At 31.3% G+C, this 20,061-nt stretch overlaps 1 protein-coding gene across 4 annotated transcripts; it reads right to left on the bottom strand.

Annotated features, from left to right (window-relative positions):
• Nucleotides 1–1,550: 1,550 nt before the first annotated feature.
• LOC148616529 (putative tRNA N6-adenosine threonylcarbamoyltransferase) lies at nucleotides 1,551–19,938 on the bottom strand. Of its 4 annotated transcripts, none has more exons than XM_088583658.1 (13): nucleotides 19,818–19,938; nucleotides 17,947–18,101; nucleotides 17,044–17,163; nucleotides 16,752–16,853; nucleotides 14,877–14,950; nucleotides 13,378–13,473; nucleotides 12,175–12,224; nucleotides 8,903–8,981; nucleotides 8,157–8,256; nucleotides 6,050–6,106; nucleotides 5,104–5,179; nucleotides 4,288–4,386; nucleotides 1,551–1,619 (listed from the first exon to the last, which is right to left on the bottom strand). In XM_088583658.1, the coding sequence occupies exons 2-13, from the start codon at nucleotides 18,059–18,061 to the stop codon at nucleotides 1,580–1,582; spliced, it is 1,008 nt and encodes a 335-aa protein (XP_088439784.1). In that variant the 5' UTR covers nucleotides 18,062–18,101; nucleotides 19,818–19,938; the 3' UTR covers nucleotides 1,551–1,579. The 4 variants fall into 4 exon arrangements, with proteins under 4 accessions (XP_088439784.1, XP_088439786.1, XP_088439787.1 ...); XM_088583660.1 differs by having other exon boundaries at nucleotides 19,840–19,930; XM_088583661.1 differs by lacking the exon at nucleotides 19,818–19,938 and adding an exon at nucleotides 19,600–19,724.
• Between the last annotated feature and the right edge of the window lie 123 nt (nucleotides 19,939–20,061).

Here is a 20,061-nt window from a genome sequence, read left to right on the forward strand (position 1 = left end):
TTCTTGACGTTAAACCCCAACAAATAAATAAATAAACCTTCAAGAACCAAAGGTTTGAACTTATTACCAAAAATTATCAAAAAAAATATCAATCATTTCTGAATCTGTTTTTATCAGTATTGGTATGTTGATTGTAAATGATGATCATAAACATGAATATCGTTTTTGTGATCAATCAGTTTTCATTAGTCGTCTATTTATGTTCCATAAATTACGAATTGATGACTAGAAATTCAACAAATATAATAAATAAGCAAATAAATGTGATGGGATATTTCCAGACAGATCCTCTGAGATTTTTTCTTTCAAAATTATGTCTAACTTTGAGAAAATTTAATCAGATCTATGCCATTTAGATAACATAACATTTTGTAGTATACTGTGAAAGTATCATTGTTCATAGCATACCAATTTTCATTGTTTTCATGGGTTAAGCAAACCATGAGATTTGGTTCTCAACAATTAGAAAATATCCCATTCATTGGTATGAAGGGATTGTCAAATCCAACAAGAATGTATTAATTGATGTGTTTTTCACTAAGCCAAGAAAACTGGTGACCAAGAATTCAAGTATTTTCACAGTATTATACCCTTCTATAGAATAAAACAGTTCCAAAAACTCCTGTCAGAAAACAATCATATTTGTGATATACATATATCTATAGATTCAAGAGGAAATAGTCATAATCGTTAGTGCTTTTTTGTTATATCATATTAAACCATTTTATTTTTTTAATTTTTTTTTTTATATTTTAAGTTTATTATTAATGAAGGATTTCTCCACAGGAATCACATCATTATCTTACATTGTACAAATAAACTATTTTCAAGATTTTTGTTTTTTTTTGTCATCTGCAAAATTTCAGACATTCAATGTTTATACTTGTAATTAAGAGCTTGAATCTGTAAGAATCAGGCAAAATTGAAAAATACTGAATCCTTCCAAAAAAAAAAAACAAAAAAAAACCACAGAAATTTGACAATGTGGGCACATAGTTTATGGTCTATTAAAGACAAAATAACAGTTTATTTGTCTTAGAAGTGTCAGAGGATTAGAATCATAGGGGAAATTGAGTTATCTCCCTTTGATGATGAAATTGCAATGCATTTCATATAGTTTATACCATTGAATTATTGGAATTGAAAAAAGAAATGAATTACATTTCTGCATTTCAGATAACATTTTGAATAAGATTTCATGGGAAGACTTGTGTTTTTCACCCAATGCCTGATTCTTACAGGGAATAGCACAACAATCCAGAAACCTAAACCAAATTTCTTCAAAAAGTCCATTCAATTCAATACATTTTGAACTGTTTCCTAAACCAAACAAATGCTTAATTACCAAAGATAAGACAGGTTTCACTGTATATAAAAAAAAAAAACAGCCCAGAAACATAATAGAAGTTTGTGCTCAACTGTGTGGTACCCTATCATAGACGTTAAAAGGCAATGTGTACTTAGTTGAAATTAAAAAAAAAATACTTCCTGTAGCAGAGTGATTATGGGAAACTTTGTAATATTATATGAGGTATAAAGAGAGCCAGAAAGTACCAAAATTAGTTTATTGAGATTTCCGTCAGCTTCGCCACGTAACTTCAACTTCATCTGTTCTGTATCTAAAAAAAACAAAAAATATAAAGTGGTTGATACACTAGTTTCTTTCTAACTGACCTGGTTTTACACAATTTTCATTTGATTTATTGTGAACATAGAAAAAAACATTCTGAGGTACGTGTATTACTGGTGAAATAATGGTATATTTACATTTTATCATTTCTATGATCATCTATTTTACAATATATATATAAAACAGATGATACAAATATTATTTACAAATATTATTTATAAATATAAAGGTTTGTCAAGTAAAAAGCTGTTCAGAAAAATAATTATAATTTTATACAAATGTATATCAAGCACAGACATGATTTATGAGGTCAACAAGCAAAGCAGAATCAAGATTATTGGGAGTACTGTGAAATAACTTTAATTCGTGGATACCAATTTTCGTGGATACCAATTTTCGTGGATACCAATTTTCGTGGATAAGGGAAGAAACACAAGTTCGTGGATTCTTGAATTCGTGGTTTTGTGGTTTTCAGTATACACTTCAACAGAAATCTTCTTTTCTTTGGAACCAAATTTCATGGTTAGGCTTATCCACGAAAACCATGAAAATTGGTACCCCACAAACAATAGTACTTTCGCAGTAAATATACAGGAAAAAAGGAATCATAAAATCTGGATTTGAAAAGGCTGTTTTTATTTTGCACAATAATACCAGGTTGGCATACAAAACAAAAACAAATATGTCTAGTAAATAAACAATTAAGTACAAGTCTTTCTAATAAGCAGACAGAGGGTGATTCATGCATGTAAAAAAAAAAACCCCATTGAATTCAGTGTTATTTCTTGTTCAGGAACCAATATTGATCACAAAACCAGTCCTAGTTTTTTTATTAGGTTGTTGCGCTTTTGAGATAAAAATCATATAGATGGTACATGAAATTGGCACTTAGCAAGAGTTATCGTTCTTAACTTGGCTTCATTTGGTTGATTTCAGTGGAAGATGAATGTATTATTTTCTTAAAAGTGCAGATCTGGATGCAGAAAAGATTGTTGTTATGTGAAAGTATAGAATATGTAGACTGAAAAAGCATCGTTTGTGTGGTGAGTTTTTTCTTCACCATGAATCACTTTACCATTGGCAGTGTCTGAATTTTATGTGGACTGGTACTTAAGTATGATTTAAATGGAAGGATTTGATAGTTTTATATTGAAGCTACATACTATATTCTCATACATACCCAGAAAGGGTTGAAAGTTTACATTGAAGTTAAATGTCAAATTCCCTATCATAGCCAGAAAGGGTTAAAAATATTTAGATCATGAAAAAACAAAGTTACTTGATACACAAAAAGTTGATGTGTTATAAAGATTAACATCACACACATATATCAACACATCCAGCTTAATCAATCATTCTAATTTCAAATCATTTAAGTATCAGTCCATATAAAATCCAGACAATGCTTGTAGCAGAGGTGATATACTAACCAACCAAAGTGTAGAAAAAAAAACAACAAAACAATGTGTCTTTGATCAACACATGCTAAATTCTTATGTAAGGATAACCCTTTCTGCATTTAGATCTTCATTTTCAGTCTGCCAGTCAAATCAACCAAATTGAAACCAATTCAAGAACAATAACTCTTGCAAAAGTACTAATTTCATACACAAACTATTTAATTTTTAGCTCAAAAGTGCAACAACTGAAAGACAGACTAAGACTGGTTATGTGATCAATTACTGTTTCTAAATTAGAAATAAAAGTGAGTTTAGTGTGTTTTTGACAGGCATGAATCACCTTCTGCCTGATTTTTATAATGACTGCTATTTGAATAACTTCCTACTCACCCCGAAATGTATAAATTTAAGAAGATTATGTTATTGCGCTAGTCATAAATATCGAAACTAATATGTAAAATGTTTGTGAAAATTACATTGAAAAAAAATTTCATTTCCTTAGCTAATTAATTGTGATTTATAATAAGGGACTTTGAATTTCCCATGCCTATGTGTGCAACCATGATCAGTTGAGCTGTGATGTCACGAAGTCGGTTCATAACGTCAAAGTAAATAGGTAATTGATAATGATGTTTGAAGAAAGTGCAAATTTGACACTTTTTCCATATAATTTCAACCCAAAATATACAGAAGGAGAGATTGAGGCACAACATATAAGCAAATGTCAGACAACATTGACGAACAACTGGATTTGCCGCTAGAAGACTTTTATGTCTGAGGAAAATGTAATGGCTACTTCCGAATGTTTTCATGCTGCTGGCCAAAAAACTTTTCGAATATTTCTCTTTTATCATTTATACAATTGTAAGCATGACAAGATAGCATGTTTTGGTGATTAGAAAAACAGAATCGTAGAAATGTTTACAGAAAATTCTTTGTATACATATCAATATGCAGTACTTGAATCAGTTCCAAACCAACATAGTGACCAATTGGAAGCTACCAGTAAAAATCAATGAAGTCTGCTCATGATCTTCCTTCAGATAGAAGAGTTCTGCAAGATGGTTATCCACCTGTATTTCAAAGATTTTGAATTTTGCATAGCCTTGTGCATTTTACAAAAGTGGATTTTGCATTAAAAGTTATTTATTTTTGTTTACATGGGTATGATTTTTCAGAAGAGCCTAACTTAATGCAAAGGTGGTCTTTTCCTTTAAGCATAAATTCATATGTAAGATGAATTAAATGGAACATTACCTTTGTGTACAAAATGTCTCTTCAAATAGAGTTATCTGCCCTGATCTGAACATTTCCCAGCCAGCCTGAGCAATCATTGCTCCATTATCTATACAAAATCTAGAACAACAATCATGACAGTGGCTTGATCATATCAAAAACTAGCTTTTCAGACTGAGGTTTTTTTTTTCAAAAATGTCCTTGACAAGAACAATTTAAGCAAAACTGCAATTTTTACACATAAATCAAGGTTGTCTGTTAAAATGATTACCATTTGCAAAGGATATAAAGTAATGCATCTTTTAATCAAATAAATCATTTTTAAAAAAATGAAGAAAGAAGCAGTTTTTGGTGGTCTGTGTAGATCATTATTCCTTTAGTTTCTAAGTGTATTTGTACTATTTATGGTATTTTGTCTGTTCCTGGATTATTGTTTTTAAATTCTAACTACAAACTCCTTGCTGACAATACACAAAATTATCTTATGGCCCGCTTACATGATCAATCTGGTAGTTTTACATCAATTTTTTTTTTAAAGTTGTCTGTTTACACGATTATAGTTTAGTAATTGAAATCTGTCATGTGGACAAAAGAGAAATCAAGCATCTGCTATTTGTTTTTTATTGTCATTCTAAACACTCATTTTGATTCGTGAAATTTCATCAAAGATCTTAAAAGTCAATTAAAAAATATGATGGAGTTCTATTCCATTGAAGTTCTTTTATATAGGTTTACACTGTCAAAAAACTTGACAAATATTTTAATGGAAAACTTCGATTGCCTAAACAGGCCTTTAAGGTTCACATTGATAGCACTTTTATACATACTTAGACATACCTTTCATCAGTGGCAAATAAAGTTGCCCCTCTTTCCTTGGCCATGATCTCCATCATTTCTTGTAACCTTTTATTGCCTGAATCATAAAAGCCAATCAATGAATAGGAAAGATTATTACAAGCAAGCAATAGAAACATCTATGGTCAATTCAAAACCTACTTAAACTTACCCATAATTTCCTTTCTAATTTGGTTTCACTACAGAAAATTTCACTTATTATTAAAATCAAAAGAATGATAAAAAACGTATGAAAAATATCAATTCTAAAAAGAGTATAGAAAAACAAAACATAGTGCACACACATCTCATAATATTCTTTTCTTTGAAAACAAAATACCTTCTATTTATTTACATATGATACATACAGAATAAAGACAGTTTGAAGTAGAGACAGAAAATATAAGTGAGCTCGAAAGGGGGAGACGTGTTGTTCTGTCAAGGTGTTAAAAACTAATGTCATGCTGTTTATAGGCAATGTCAGAGTCAGTTCGATGTAAGGTTTTCGTTGGAAATTGCTGATATGTATTAGTTTCACAAGAGTAAACTGAAAAAGGACCTATCAAATAGTAAAAACAATGGAAAGATGATAAAGCTACCAATAAAAACTCCGACAGGACAAGAAATTTGTACTACCTTAATCTCACTGATAAATCAGTGAAATCATATCTTCAAGATCGTCAAACATTTTTTTTCTCTTATAAGTAATAATATATGATAAATAATAAAGTACTACCCAACAGCTGATTAAAGAATATTTACATTCACACAATTAAACTACTTCCCTAAACAAAAGAGTGAAAACATTTTAAAGTCACTATGTTTCGGTAAATTTCAAAAGACAGAATTCATTTGAAAGCACAAATCCTCAAATGCATTAAATCAAATTCCCTTTCAGTATAATATCAGATCAAAATTAATTCCAGAAATTTTAACTGTTCATACTTACAACCTACACCACCAACAATCAACACTTCTTCAGAACCACAATGTGCCATTGCTCTCTCTGAAAATAATTTGAACTTTGCAAATCAGGATTCTCATGTCTGATTACAGTACAGTGTACTGTGAAAGTACTTTCTTTCGAGGGTATCAATTTTCGTGGTTAAGGGGAAAAGCACGACATCGTGGATTTTTGAATTTGTGGTTTTAATGATCCTGTCATACAATTTAAAGTAAGTGATCCTTTTTGTTGGGAATAAAATTTCATGGTTTACCTTACCCACGAAATCCACAAAAATCGGTACCACACAAACAATACTTCTTTTACAGTATTTACTGCTAGTCTAAACATGTCTCAAGGGGCAACTTGGTACCTTCATCCAAAAAATTTTAAACTGCATTTTTTTTACATAACTCATTAACATTTTAATCGTATTAATAGCTGAGACATTCACAAATGTACATCAATTATTCTGTGCAAAAATGTGAATTAAAGTCTAGAAGTCCATTTAGTCACGATAAATCAAAATGAGCTTTAAATGCTTTAAACACGTAAAAACTAATTGAAACTACCTATATTAATTTTCCCAAGAAATCATTTATACTTCTATGATATTTAGTTTTCATAGAATAGTTTTCTTATACAAAATAAAAAAATAATAATCAAATACAAGAGGTAAGCTCTTCATAATGTGATAGGTAAGTACTCCAATATCATGACATGCTCTTCATAATGTGATAGGTAAGTACTCCAATATCATGACATGCTCTTCATAATGTGATAGGTAAGTACTCCAATATCATGACATGCTCTTCATAATGTGATAGGTAAGTACTCCAATATCATGACATGCTCTTCATAATGTGGTAGGTAAGTACTCCAATATCATGACATGCTCTTCATAATGTGATAGGTAAGTACTCCAATATCATGACATGAATCAATACGCATCTTTTGTAAACTATTACACTGGACATCTTTACGGTAGAAGTTGTAGAAAATTGTACATTCGATTTACATAAGCTTTAAAAACGTCACTATAATAAGCAACTTTTTACCTAACTTATTAATCATAAACCTATTCAGCATGTCTTTATCAAAGACACAAAAATATTTGTTAAAGTAAGAAAGTGGTCAACAGTAAAAAGATTATAAGTAGTCCTGCAAATCCTTCAGACCTGTGCCATGGGGTTTGTAAGTCTCATTCTATCTTCCTTTTCCTTACCAGAATTTCTTATGTAGAACATATAGATATCTGAAGACTGATCTGCATTTTATTGCTTACTTCCCAGATCTCGAAAGGCTGCATTACAATGCAAAATCTTCTATTTTTCCTTTTCTTTACATTTTTATCATGTAGAAACAGATATTTGTCATTTTCATAGATAATTTTACACACAAATATGTTTTGCTTTTAATACTGAACTCAACACTATGTAAATGACAAAATTCTGATGCATCTGAATGATAGATTGGGACCCATTCTAGTGAAACCATGGGGTCATGTGACAAGATTTACATGCCCTATTGTAAAATAGTGATAAAATTATGATTAACTTTAATGTTAAATTCATCACATTTAAATAATGTTACAGAAGAATTTTAGTTTTGTAACAACCACTGAACAAAATATATAGGTCGCAACTTTCACATGTCTTATTTTAAATGAAATAAATCATGGAAATTCCAGTTTATCATTGGGTTATCATGGTATAAAAGCCTTATTTTCTCCTTTCACCTTTTGTGAAATAAAGATTAACTGGTGTTTTCATGAATTATTTCTTACAGCATGACAATTTGACTGAATGATTGACTGATTGTAATTTTGCATCCTATGGCACATATTTCATGTATTTCAGAACAAGAATGTATGACCAATCAAACTGACCCTGCCTTGTACAAGTCCAATAGCAGAGCCAGATTTTTAATATGCTAGCTGACAGAAACAACAAACAGAAGACAGACACAGTACTCTGACAAAACCAGTGATTACTCTATCTCGTATATACTATTTGCTTGGCATAGACCAAGTGACTCTATTGTATGACACAACTTCCCACACTTAAGGTGAGCATCCAGGTGGTACATGGTAGATTTGTACACATTGACTTACCTGTTATTTCTATCAACATGGAAAAAATTGTTTCTTGTAAAGAAAAACATAAGTCCTCTGGTGTGTATTCACCCGTCTTCAGGACCTGTGGGGCTTTCTCCTGTAAACATATATTACAAAGTGTATTATCCTGTCTTCAAAACTGGTGAGGCTTTCTCCTGTAAACATAACACATGTTATAAAGTGTATCCACCCCTTCTTCAGGTCTTGTAGGGCTTCCTCCTGTAAACTTATAGTGTAAAACTATTATAAAGTTTCCAGTTTTGGTTTCATAAAACATCTCAAATAGATATTTTCTGAAAATCCTGGAATTTTTGTTCAAATCTTATACATGTATTAGTAGATTTTTTTCTGTTATAAAATTATTCATACATTATGTACACTACCTCAGAAACCTGCTCCAAATTAAAGAACCTTAATGAGCGCGCTCACTTACCCCACACGTCCCCATACATTTGTTAATAAAAGAAACACATGTACAAGGAAAAAAGAAATTAGTTTTTTTAGGCATTAGAAAAGATTGTGACATAATAAAATTTAAAAAAGATTTTTGAAAATCATTTTTTCAGGCATTAGAAAAGATTGTGACATAATAAAATTTTAAAAAGATTTTTGAAAATGATTTTATAATAACTTGAAGCCTGTCTAAACCAGACACTGTCTAAAGTCCCTTTATTCAAATTCTAAATTGAACCAATTTTAAAGTCCAAAAGCGTTTGGTTTAGACAAGTTTCATTCTTATTTACCTCTATAAAAGAAAGGAGTCCTGAGAATGAGACATCCATTCCCTTCACTGTGTATGGCAGCTCCAAAAACTTCTTCCCTCTACATAACATTACATACAAAAAGAAAGATTAAAAGTTTCTCACCAAATATTTGGATTCCAGCAGCAGCACTTGAAAGTTTATTTTGTGTCTAAGGTTTTAAACTATTAGAGGACGTACTACTAATACTAGATCACTGATCATGTAAGATTGATATTTACAAACATATCTTTATGTCTTTTATAGTTTTAGCTTCAAAGACTTTGTTACTTTGAAAGTGAATTAATTTGTTCTATTCAGTGGCAAATTACAAATCAACATTTATGCTGCACAAAGAAAGATAATCTAAATTACCATGATGGATAAGGTCTCAGAATTGTATTAATATTCTCATAGACTTCTATAGTGAAATGCATATTTTTAGGATTTTTAAAAAAATATGTAAATTGATTCAATAAAACTTTCACCTAATTAACCTTTCTAAGAAATGTGAAAAAATAGTTTCCTGCAAAATAAGTCGGGTGAGTCCAAAAAGATGCACAAGAAAATGCACTATATTTCTATACCTTCCATGTTTTGACATACACCCACTCAGGGATATGCAATGAGATACTGGTACCTATTACTAATAAACATTTCAATATAATCATAAAAGTTGTTGTTTTTCTACCACAGTATTCATTTTCAAACTGAAAATCCAGAATATCACTGCCCTGCTACAACAATGTGTTTTTCTACTCCAATTTTTATATAGGTACCCTATTCCAGACATAAGACTAATATCTCAATGTTTACCAGAAAAGATTACTTATGATAAAAAGCTGCTGTATTAGTCAAACTAATCAAATTTGTGGTTTATTCAGGCATGGCAGATACATTAGCTATGCCATGAGTTCCAAATCATTATTTAATCCCTACTTTTGAGTTCCATATATAATATTAATATCCGAACCTCCTTTTTTGTCTTTAACAAAAGGGAGCCTCTTGTTTAAAGTAAAGAATATGAACTGGTACAACCAACTGTTCTAAACTATAAATATGGTCATCCAAATTATAATAAATTATGAAAAAAGGATACCAATATCATAGTTTTTAAAATTATAGCTTTTCTTATGCAGAAAATAAAGATTTCAAGCCATTTAGGTACCCCAGGCAGATACAAATGGACCTCAGTATGACAGGACAAGGATTTTTCCCCAAAACCAATAAATATAATGCAAGAAACATAGTTTACTGATATAAATATCATAATAAGATTTGCCTACTTTAGATACTTTTTGAGAAAATTAAGTTTTCAATTGAAAAAAAAAACACCATTATTTTTCTTGCCGCATCATAATATGTCCATTTGAACCATTAAAATAGTCCACTAAAAATATAGCTCTTGACTTTTGTGACATTTCCATGTTTAAATCAATCACACAGTTAAAGGGAAGCTCATTTTAGCTCTTTATTTGAAAAAAAAAACCCAAAAATATTCATCTTTGCATATATAAGAGGCAATGTATGGAAAGTGACTATTTTCAAGTCCTAACCACATACTTAAAATGTATTGTAACTTATAAACTATCCTTTATGCAGAGTAATACTTTTAAATGTATTTTAACTTATAAACTATCCTTTATGCAGAGTAATACTTGCTTCAGGTTACTTGAACATAAATATGTTCATCATAAATTAAAGAATCTTAGTGAGCACACTCACATACCCCACACGTCCCCATGTTGGATACTGAAGTAAATTTGTTCGTAAGAGAAATACATGTAGAAGACCCTGATAAAAAAGGAATTAGTGTTTTTTTCAGGCATAAGAAAAGATTGCAATACAAAAATTTAAAGAAAATTTTTGAAAATGATTTTTTCAGGCACTAGAAAATGAAATTTAGAAAAGATTTTTGAAAAGTAAATATCATCGTACCAGAACAAAACATACACTTGACCTGTAACTTATCATGGTCAAATTATATACCAAAAATCATATCATAATCTGCAAGCATTTAGAAAAAAAAGTCAGAAAAACGCTTAATTCTGTGAATTTTGCTAAGTTCAAGGCCCATAATTTCGGTAAAAATATCAGAGCAGAGCGAAAGTTAAACTTGACCTGTAACTTATCATGCTGAATTTATATACTAAAAATCCTGTCAATATCTGCAAGCGTTTCAAAAAAACAGTCAGGAAAACTGAACTGATTGATGGACTGACGGACATGTCAAAAACATTATAGCCTCTGCAACTTTGTTGCATGGGGTATAATAATAAAGATAACAATTTTATTAAACTAATATCATACAAATTCATGAAAACAAAATGCTTTTCCAAATTCGGTGAAAATTAACCATAAATGAGAAAAAAACAGAGCTACCATAAAAAATTGGTTTCAAAAGTTGGCTACTTCATCTCAAAAGTGTTACCTACAATGGGGTGCTACTTTTTTCTGCTGGTTAAGACCACTTGCTAAATATCCAACTTTACTAGAAAAACTGGCTTATTAGGTCTCAGTATTGTATTAATATTTCCGTGACTTCTGTAGTGAAGTGAATATTTTTAGAATTTTTTAAAAAAATATGTAAATTGATTAAAAAAATCTATCACCTATGAAGCCTTACAAAGGACATGTGAACAAGTAATTTCCCGCAAAAAAGTAGGGTGAGTCCAAAAAGATCGGACAGAAATGTAGTCTTGAACTATAAATAGCCATTTTCTCTACTTTCACTTTCGTTTTGCACTCATCAAATCAACCTTTTTCAGTGGAACATTTTTATGCTATAATCTTAGATTTTCTTAACAGAAAGTATGACATCTTATAAGGATATTTGTTCTCTATTTGATAAGTCATTGTTCATATCTTTTGACAAAATATTAATTTGTAAAGAAGCCAAAAGAAAATGCACTATATTTTTATACCCTCCATGTTTTGACATACACTTGCTCAGGGATATGCAATGCAATATTGGTACCATAACCTCTTCCCTGTACACTTTGATATATAACAATAAGGTGTACAACAATTACCTTTTCTCAAAACATGTACTATAGTATCACAGATTTTACACTCAGGACTTGTGTGGAACTGCTAGCTGTATTAGGAAATATATGTGAAGTCAACTCTAATAAACTCAAATACTATTACATGACAACTTAGAACAATTCCCAATTGTTCTCTCAGATTTTAAAATGGTTTTTACACTTAACAACCTTTTGTGAATTGACCACATTGTACACATCAATAGTATCTTGCTATCAATCTGTACTTACTTCTTAGCCAACTGTTCAATGTTGTATCCTGGACTTGGATCATTAGACAGCTGTAAGTATCAAAGATAATAAAACTGTAATTGATTGAAAATTTACAAATGATATTTAGACAGCAGTCTTTTTAAATATCAGATGGAGGGTGGTTCATGCATGTAAAAAAATCACCTAATTTACTCAATTCAGAAACAGTTACAGAGCACATAACCAGTCTTAGTTTGTCATTTGGTTGTTTTACTTTTGAGACATAAATGGTTTTGTCAAAAATACAGCTTTAAATACAGAAAGGACTATTATAAAATAAGTATATGTAGACCTAAAACATCATTAGTTCTGTGCATTTTTCTAAACTTGAATCACCTCTAACATAGACAGTGTCTGAATCTTATCTAGATTGGTACTTAAATAAACACACATTTTACAAGTTATAATTTCAGCTTTCAGTAGGACCAAGGTTAAATAGCAATATGTAGTCTGTCCAGGTTACATCATGTGTTACTACAGTACTTTGGGTAAAGTTTTGCAGGAACAGTAACTAAATATTTAAGTACTTCTCCTTCTAAGAATCAGGCAAAATGTGTTTAAGGTGTGGCACATGAAGAAAAAAATACAGAGATTGTATTATACTATCCAAGTATTTACACCTCATAACATCAAGAAATTACTGTCAAAGTGTTTGTAAAGTTTGCCTTTTTAAGATATTGATAGGTCAAATTTAGTTGAAATGCACCATGGAAAATGGCGAGATAATTTTCCTGAACTTCTTTTTCTATATAAGCAGTCAAAAAATATCTATGTCACCAATGCTTAACGATAAAATCAAATAGCTTTTCAGTTGTTTTCTAGATGTATTTGAATATGTTTGAGGCAAAAAAGACCATATTTGAGAAAAATGATGTGCCACTCAATGACTGATTCTTACACAGAATGGTACTTGATAAACCTTTTCACATTATGTAGAACTAAAAGGCAAATTCTTCTTGTGATCAAATAAAGTTTTACTTTCTTTTATTTTTGTTTCTGAAAATACTTGTCTAATGTTTATGGGTGATTTGTTTATCTTTTCATCAACAAAGTGAAATAAATGGTTACATTATTCAATAAAAAGCTGGGCTAAAAAACTTGAAAAAATTCCAATTAAAGAGGTCAACAAGCAGTGTTTATTACCATTCTAAAATTAGGTATACATGAACACTTTATTCATACCTTTAATACCCTAGCAAATCTGTCTAAACAGTTTCCAACAGCAATATCAATTGTTTCTCCAAAGATCCGGTACCTTTTCTGTAGATATGCTATAACCTTAAAAAAATCAATTATAGCATTAAGATATTGAAGATGAACACCAGATTCATATTCCCATATAAACCTAGAATATAGACCAAGAAAATCTACAATAACCTTTAACTGAAATGCAAATTAAAGTACTGGGAAGAAAGCTCGTGATCCCAAGGCATAAAATGGAAAGTTATCTCCTTGACAACACATGTAGATCTCTCCATTGATCTTAATTTCTGAATCAAAAACTACATATCAGTATCAAAATATGGATAAAATGCTTTGCAGAGTGCACCATGGTATGACTGCACAGGTTGAACTCTGAACAGGCAAGTATGGGCACATATCACTCAAACTTGATACAGAATTGAAGTTTAATTATGATTAGATATTTTACACATAATACAAATTTTACCAGAATTGAAGTGGTCACTTACTGGCCCCTTTTTCCTAATTTGTTCCAGTCAAAACATCCAAAAACAATCCCTCAACCTTCCTTTGAGAGTATGGCAACTTGTAATACAATTCTAAAGCAATCCATTCCCTTCTACTAAAGTTATCATCCAGAAATTAGAAAAAAAAATTTTAGTTTCTGGCCCCTTATTCTTACTTGGCTCATGTCACAACCCCAAAAAATAAATCCCAGTCTTCCTTTTGTGATATGACACCTTGTAGTAGGATTTATTTGAGAGCTATTCACTTTTACTCATATCATTTACCTAACATAAGGCAAATGCTTCAGGTCCCTTTTTAGCCCCAAATTCAAAAAATTGTTCAAGTCTTCACCTCCAAAATTAATCCTAGTCTTCCTTTAGTGTTATGGCACTTTGTAATACAATATTCACTTAGAATCAAGCTATCGTCTGTACATCAGGAAAATGCATGTTTCTGTACCCCTTTTTGGCCCCTAATTTCTAACATATTCAAGTCTAAACCCTTAACCCCCAAAATCAATCCCATTTTGAGAAAAGTAGTATAAAATATTGTGAAACAATATCATAGACATTCCCATGCTTTTACTGAATTATGTAATATGACGATGACAAAGATGACGACAACAGCACCATACCATTATATGACCCTAAATTTTTTGTGGTCATGTAAAAATGTAAGTAAAGCAGTTCTGATGTCAAAAAAAAAAACAATCTTTGTTTATTACAAACAGGGACAGACAGGCCAGACATACAATGTCCATTCATGCCACGCCATGTTATTAGTTGGGGGATACAAGAAACTAAATTCATAATACCAAAGTGTAACTTACATTAACAAATATTTTTTTCATCTACAGAAACAAAGATGACCATAATCCAAGTAATAGTTTCTTAAAGATTCACTATTCATTAGAGGAATAAAATTTGTGTGTGTTCAAAATTTTAAAGTATATGTTTTTAATTAGCATATACTGAGTTTTTGATTTACCATACCTGAGTATTTCCTCCACTAACATACAGTACTGTTGGGTTTTCTGCTCCAGTAATTAATCTCCCCATTTCAATATCTAAGTTTTTTACTCATAGAAAATAATACACAAAAATATTGAGAGATAAAGCATGTTTTGCTTCTTAACTGTAATGTATCATTATTTTAAACAAATGGTCAGTCCTACCGTGCCTCCTACAGTAAGTTATTGTTTGAATTAGAAACAAAATGCTTCACAGGGTGTAGCTTGATATGATGGCAGAGTTTGGACCCTTAACATGTGAGGCAGGTATGGTCACACTTTCAAACATGATACAGCTTTGAATTTTGATTGCAATTAGACGTTTGACACAAGATAAGAATTTGACCAGAACTAGAGTGACCCTTTTCCTAAATGACTCCAGTCACGACCTCCAAATTCAACAATTGTCTTTTGGGGTATGGCACCTTATGGTTCAACTTTACAAAAATACATTCCCTTAAACTTAATGGTAAGTATCAACCAAAAATCAGAAAAATGCTAGTTTCATGGCCTTTTGTGGTCCTTCTTGACAATTAATTGGATCAAATTACAACCCCAAAGATAAATCCAAGTCTTACTTTTATGGTATAGTACCCTATAGTACAATTTAAAAGAGATCCTACACAAATTATTGTCAGGACATTGGGAAAATGCATGTTTCAAGCCCCTTATTCCTAATTGGTTAAGTCATAACCCCGAATATTAATTCCAGCCTTCCTTTAGAGGTATGACATCTTGAGGTACAATTTCAAAGAGATCCACTTATCTGTAGATTTTGTCTTTGCATCTGGAAAATCATTTTTTGCAATTTTTCCCCCTAATTCCAAAACAATTGGAACCAAAACCCCTTAAGTCCATACCAACCTTCCTATTGTAGTTTGAAAACCTTATTGTAAAATTTCATAAAGATCAACAAACTAACATTTCAAATTATAGCACAAAAACCAAATGTCTATAAATGATGAGGGCAACAGCACCAAACCATTATATGACAGCCAACATTTTGTGGCCATATAAACAAGAGGCTCCCAGGAGCCTGAATTGCTCACCTGGTTAAATTTTGTCTTTCAATGGCAATAAATTTAACAAGTAGTTTACTAATAATTTTGACCCAAGAAGACTTTGGTAGGACTTATCATAAGGATCAATACATGGCTTAACAGATAAAAATGAAAATTTGACCACAGATAGATCTCACCATGCTGAACACTTTTACCCTAAGTCAGAATTTGGCTAAACCTTACAGTTAAAGTTTGGTTCCAGTTGGTCAAATAGTGTCTGAGAAGATTTTTGAAAGAAATAACATTAAAAATAGTAAAAAAACATTGAAAAAGGGAAATAACTCCTAAATGGCTTAATATATTAAAATGAAAATTTGACCACAGATAGATCTCATCATGCTGAAGACTTTTACCCATAACAAAATTGGCTTAACCCAACAGTTTTGGAGATATATGTGAAAAACTACAGTCTGACCCCTATGTTAAATTTTTAGTAACGGCGGCCAAGTTTTTGACGGATCTAAACACAACTTTTGTGCAAGATACCCTATGGAACATCTGCGCAAAGTTTCATATAATTCCTTCCAGTAGATTTTTGAAAATTATTAATGGACGACAAACGACGATGACGACAGACGACGACAACGGCCGCCAAGTGATGGCAATTGCTCACATGGCCATTGGCCCGGTGAGCTGAAAATAAGATTTCCACACATCTAAACAATTTACTACAATATATGCAAAAAAAATGTCTAACAAACTTATAATATACTTCTTCGACTTAAAAATATCTGAGCAACACTTTTCTCTGTTTGCTATCAAGGCTGAATCAGACATAAATGTATTTCAGAGGATACGACCAATACAGTGGTTTACTCCAATAATGGGTTTTTGCCACAGCTGTGCTACTGTCCTGGCTACTACTGCAACAGACACTAGAGGGGCTCCCATACCTGGACCTGAAAAATCAGAAACATAATAAAGTTCTAAGTAACATAAACAAAATCAAAGGAAACTGGAACAATGTTTATCAACTATTTTCTGCTTAATTTTGCTGAACAAAATTGGTTACACCACTGTTTGATGCTCTTTTTTACATCAAAAGTTTGTATCTATTTGACCATGGACTTTTTCCAAAAAAAAAATTACCTTTTGTGTAACAGACAACATCAATATGCTTTGGATCAATGTTTGCTTGGTCCAAGGCTTCCCTCAGTACTGTTAAAACATTGGCTTGGTGGTGCTTAGCTGTATCTCTTGGTAGAAATCCTGCAAAAAAAAGTTAAGTTCCAGTACAAACTGGTAAATTCCCTGAAAATTCACATTATATGTATCAGTCTGTGTCAAAACCTTTTCAGCCAATCAGAACTACTCTGCCATTTCCCCTACACTAAAAAATAGTTTTTCTGCAAGTAAACAGAAAGGTCGAGTAGTAATGATTGCCTTTTCAGCTACTAGCCTGAATCATGAATTTGGTCAACTTTCTTTTGAAAATAATTTACCACAAGAATACAGAGAAGGGAAGTCTTTGGAGCATTTTAAGGGACTCATTGGAAAGTGAGAGGGGGGGTGTATTTAATTGCAGTTCTTACAGATAACACATATCTTTTAGACTCTAGGGCATACCAGGTGGATCATTAGCCTGTATGAAATCTGTCTTAAATGCTTGTATTTCATTTAGTGTAATGTATGTAATGTTAATTTAAAAACCTTATTTCAACCTGTGTTATTTGTTTTAATAATGTATCGATTTATAAATAAATATTACTTGACGACTTGTTTTTCCTTCTTCAGTCCACCTATTTTGACTATGAAGTTATGACAGCAAATTGTAATAATATGTATACAGAATAATGGCAGTTTTGAAGTTGAGACAGAAAATAAGTAAGCCCTGTATATTCTGTCAAGATGTACAAAATTGGTGTTATTCTATTTATCGCAATATAAAAGTTGACTTGATGAAACATTGAAAATTGTCAATATTTTTAGGGTAACAACAGTAGTTTGAGATTTACCTCATCTGAAAGTGTTGGCCATGAGGTTACAACTTACCCTGACCAGGAGGAGTTATGTATGTCCGTCGAGGATTTGAAAGTACTTTTCCGTCTTCTATAATACCAACTCCAATTTTATTGGCACTGCCTTCGAATCCTATTGCTATCACCATGTTGACCAATGTTTAATATAACATTCTTTTCATAAGTAAGCTGTGAATAAGAAACCATACACTGTATCAAGGATTATTCAACTTACATAATACATGCTTCACAAGGGGAAACTTGATACAACCACAGAGGTAAACACCACTCAAGCCTAGATGGCTACAAAAAAAGTTTGAAAAAAACAGATTAACAGGATAGATGCAAGCAAAAATTTAGTCCAAGATTGTTCTGATGTCCAACGGCTGATTTTCCAGACAAGCTAAAGTCATGGGAGGTCATAACTTGTCCCGTATCAAAAACATGGGATTTGGCTTGGAAGTTGAAATTCTGGAAATTCAAAGAAAGTCAGTGATTTGTTGTTGCATGTACAACAGACAACATTATTGAAATTTCAACACAGTTTATTTTTACAAAATTTCACAATATTGGAACCCCAGATCTTGAACTTCACAAGTTCATGATCACAATATTTTGTTAATATTTTTAAATTTCCATTCTGGAAACACCACTTACTGCAGGAACTAAAGCAAAAACATAATGCTATAAATAGTGTAAACTTTCATGACATGCCTAGTTTTAACTTTTCAAGAGCCAATAAAGTAACAAATTTTAGTGCACAAAATCGGCACACCCAGAAATGTGTAACCCGTACCAGTACCAAATTTCATGTACCCAAATTACTTTATCTCTGATTTTTCCATTTTTATTAAAAATGTTATATATACTGAAATTTGGTCCAAAAGTTCTAATTGTTGTTTTAAATCATTTGAAGTTACAACAAGTTGAAAACATGTATGATATTTTCAAACTCAGTCAATTTTATGTTCTCAAAAGTCCTGAAATGTTTAAGTGTAAGTTACCGTACCACACTAATAATTGACTATTTCTCAGTTTATTGCCCAAATTTTCCATTTTACTAAAATATTCCGAAGTTAAAACTTCACTTTAAGATTTGGAATAATGTTTTGAAAGATTTGATATTGTTTTAAAAAAAGAACTGTCAGAATTTTAATTCCATACCATACATAATGCTAATCCCCATAACAGAAAAAAATGGATACGATTTTATCCAAAAAGGAAAAAGAAAGTCTCTTAAGTTTAATCTGATGTGATTTTATATGGTCGCTTTTGAATATTTTGATAATTTTATTGTGTCCTGATGTGAAGTATATGATAATATTGTACTAATGAATTTGGGTACGGGAATTTTGGGTTACACAATTGGGTACTTTTGAAAATTGAAAATCAAATAGCAATTGAATTTTCAAAACCATTTATGAAATCATTGATTCTAGCATAGCCATCATATCATTTTGTAAATGTGTACACATTTTTAGCTATAAATATGTAATAATAAAGAAATCAGTAAAAGAGTATTTGGGTACGGGAAAAAGTTGGTAAAGGTTACACATTTTGGTATGTATACACAAAATCCTGTGTTTTTTTAATAGGGTTGCACTCTGACGTCCCACGGCCCAAGCTTGTCTGGCAAATCAGCCATTTGACATCAGAGCTACATGTATCTCGGACTAGATACAATTACCAATACAAGCAGAGGAAAACCAGGTGCTGCAAAGAGACAGTGTCCCCTCTGAACTAGAGGAGTACTCCACTAACACAGCTAAGAGAAAGAATTTATCGTATTTATCTACGAGATATACTGCTAAATTATTGTTAATTGATAGTTCTACTGCTACAGTTTATCACTAGAAATTATCATTGGTAATGATTTATTTCCACATCTTTTGGCCTTCAATTTACCCGAGTGATATTCACTTCTTACTAGAAATTTAAGAAGGGACAAAACATGAAAATAAGTTCATAAGTGGCAAGCGCTCTTTTTTTCTCTACTTTCACTTTCACTTCTGTTATATGCCTAAAACCAAGCTTTACACGTACCGGTTATATATACATGAATTTATCATCAACGGTAAAGTAATTCAATAAATCATACATTATAAGTAATTTGGACATTCAAACAACACTAAGCAACATCTGAGGCCGC

The sequence above is a fragment of the Perna viridis genome, chromosome 5 (genome assembly GCF_037379345.1).
Source record: "Perna viridis isolate PV_CMFRI_1.1 ecotype Kerala chromosome 5, ASM3737934v1, whole genome shotgun sequence".
NCBI lineage: Eukaryota > Metazoa > Mollusca > Bivalvia > Mytilida > Mytilidae > Perna > Perna viridis.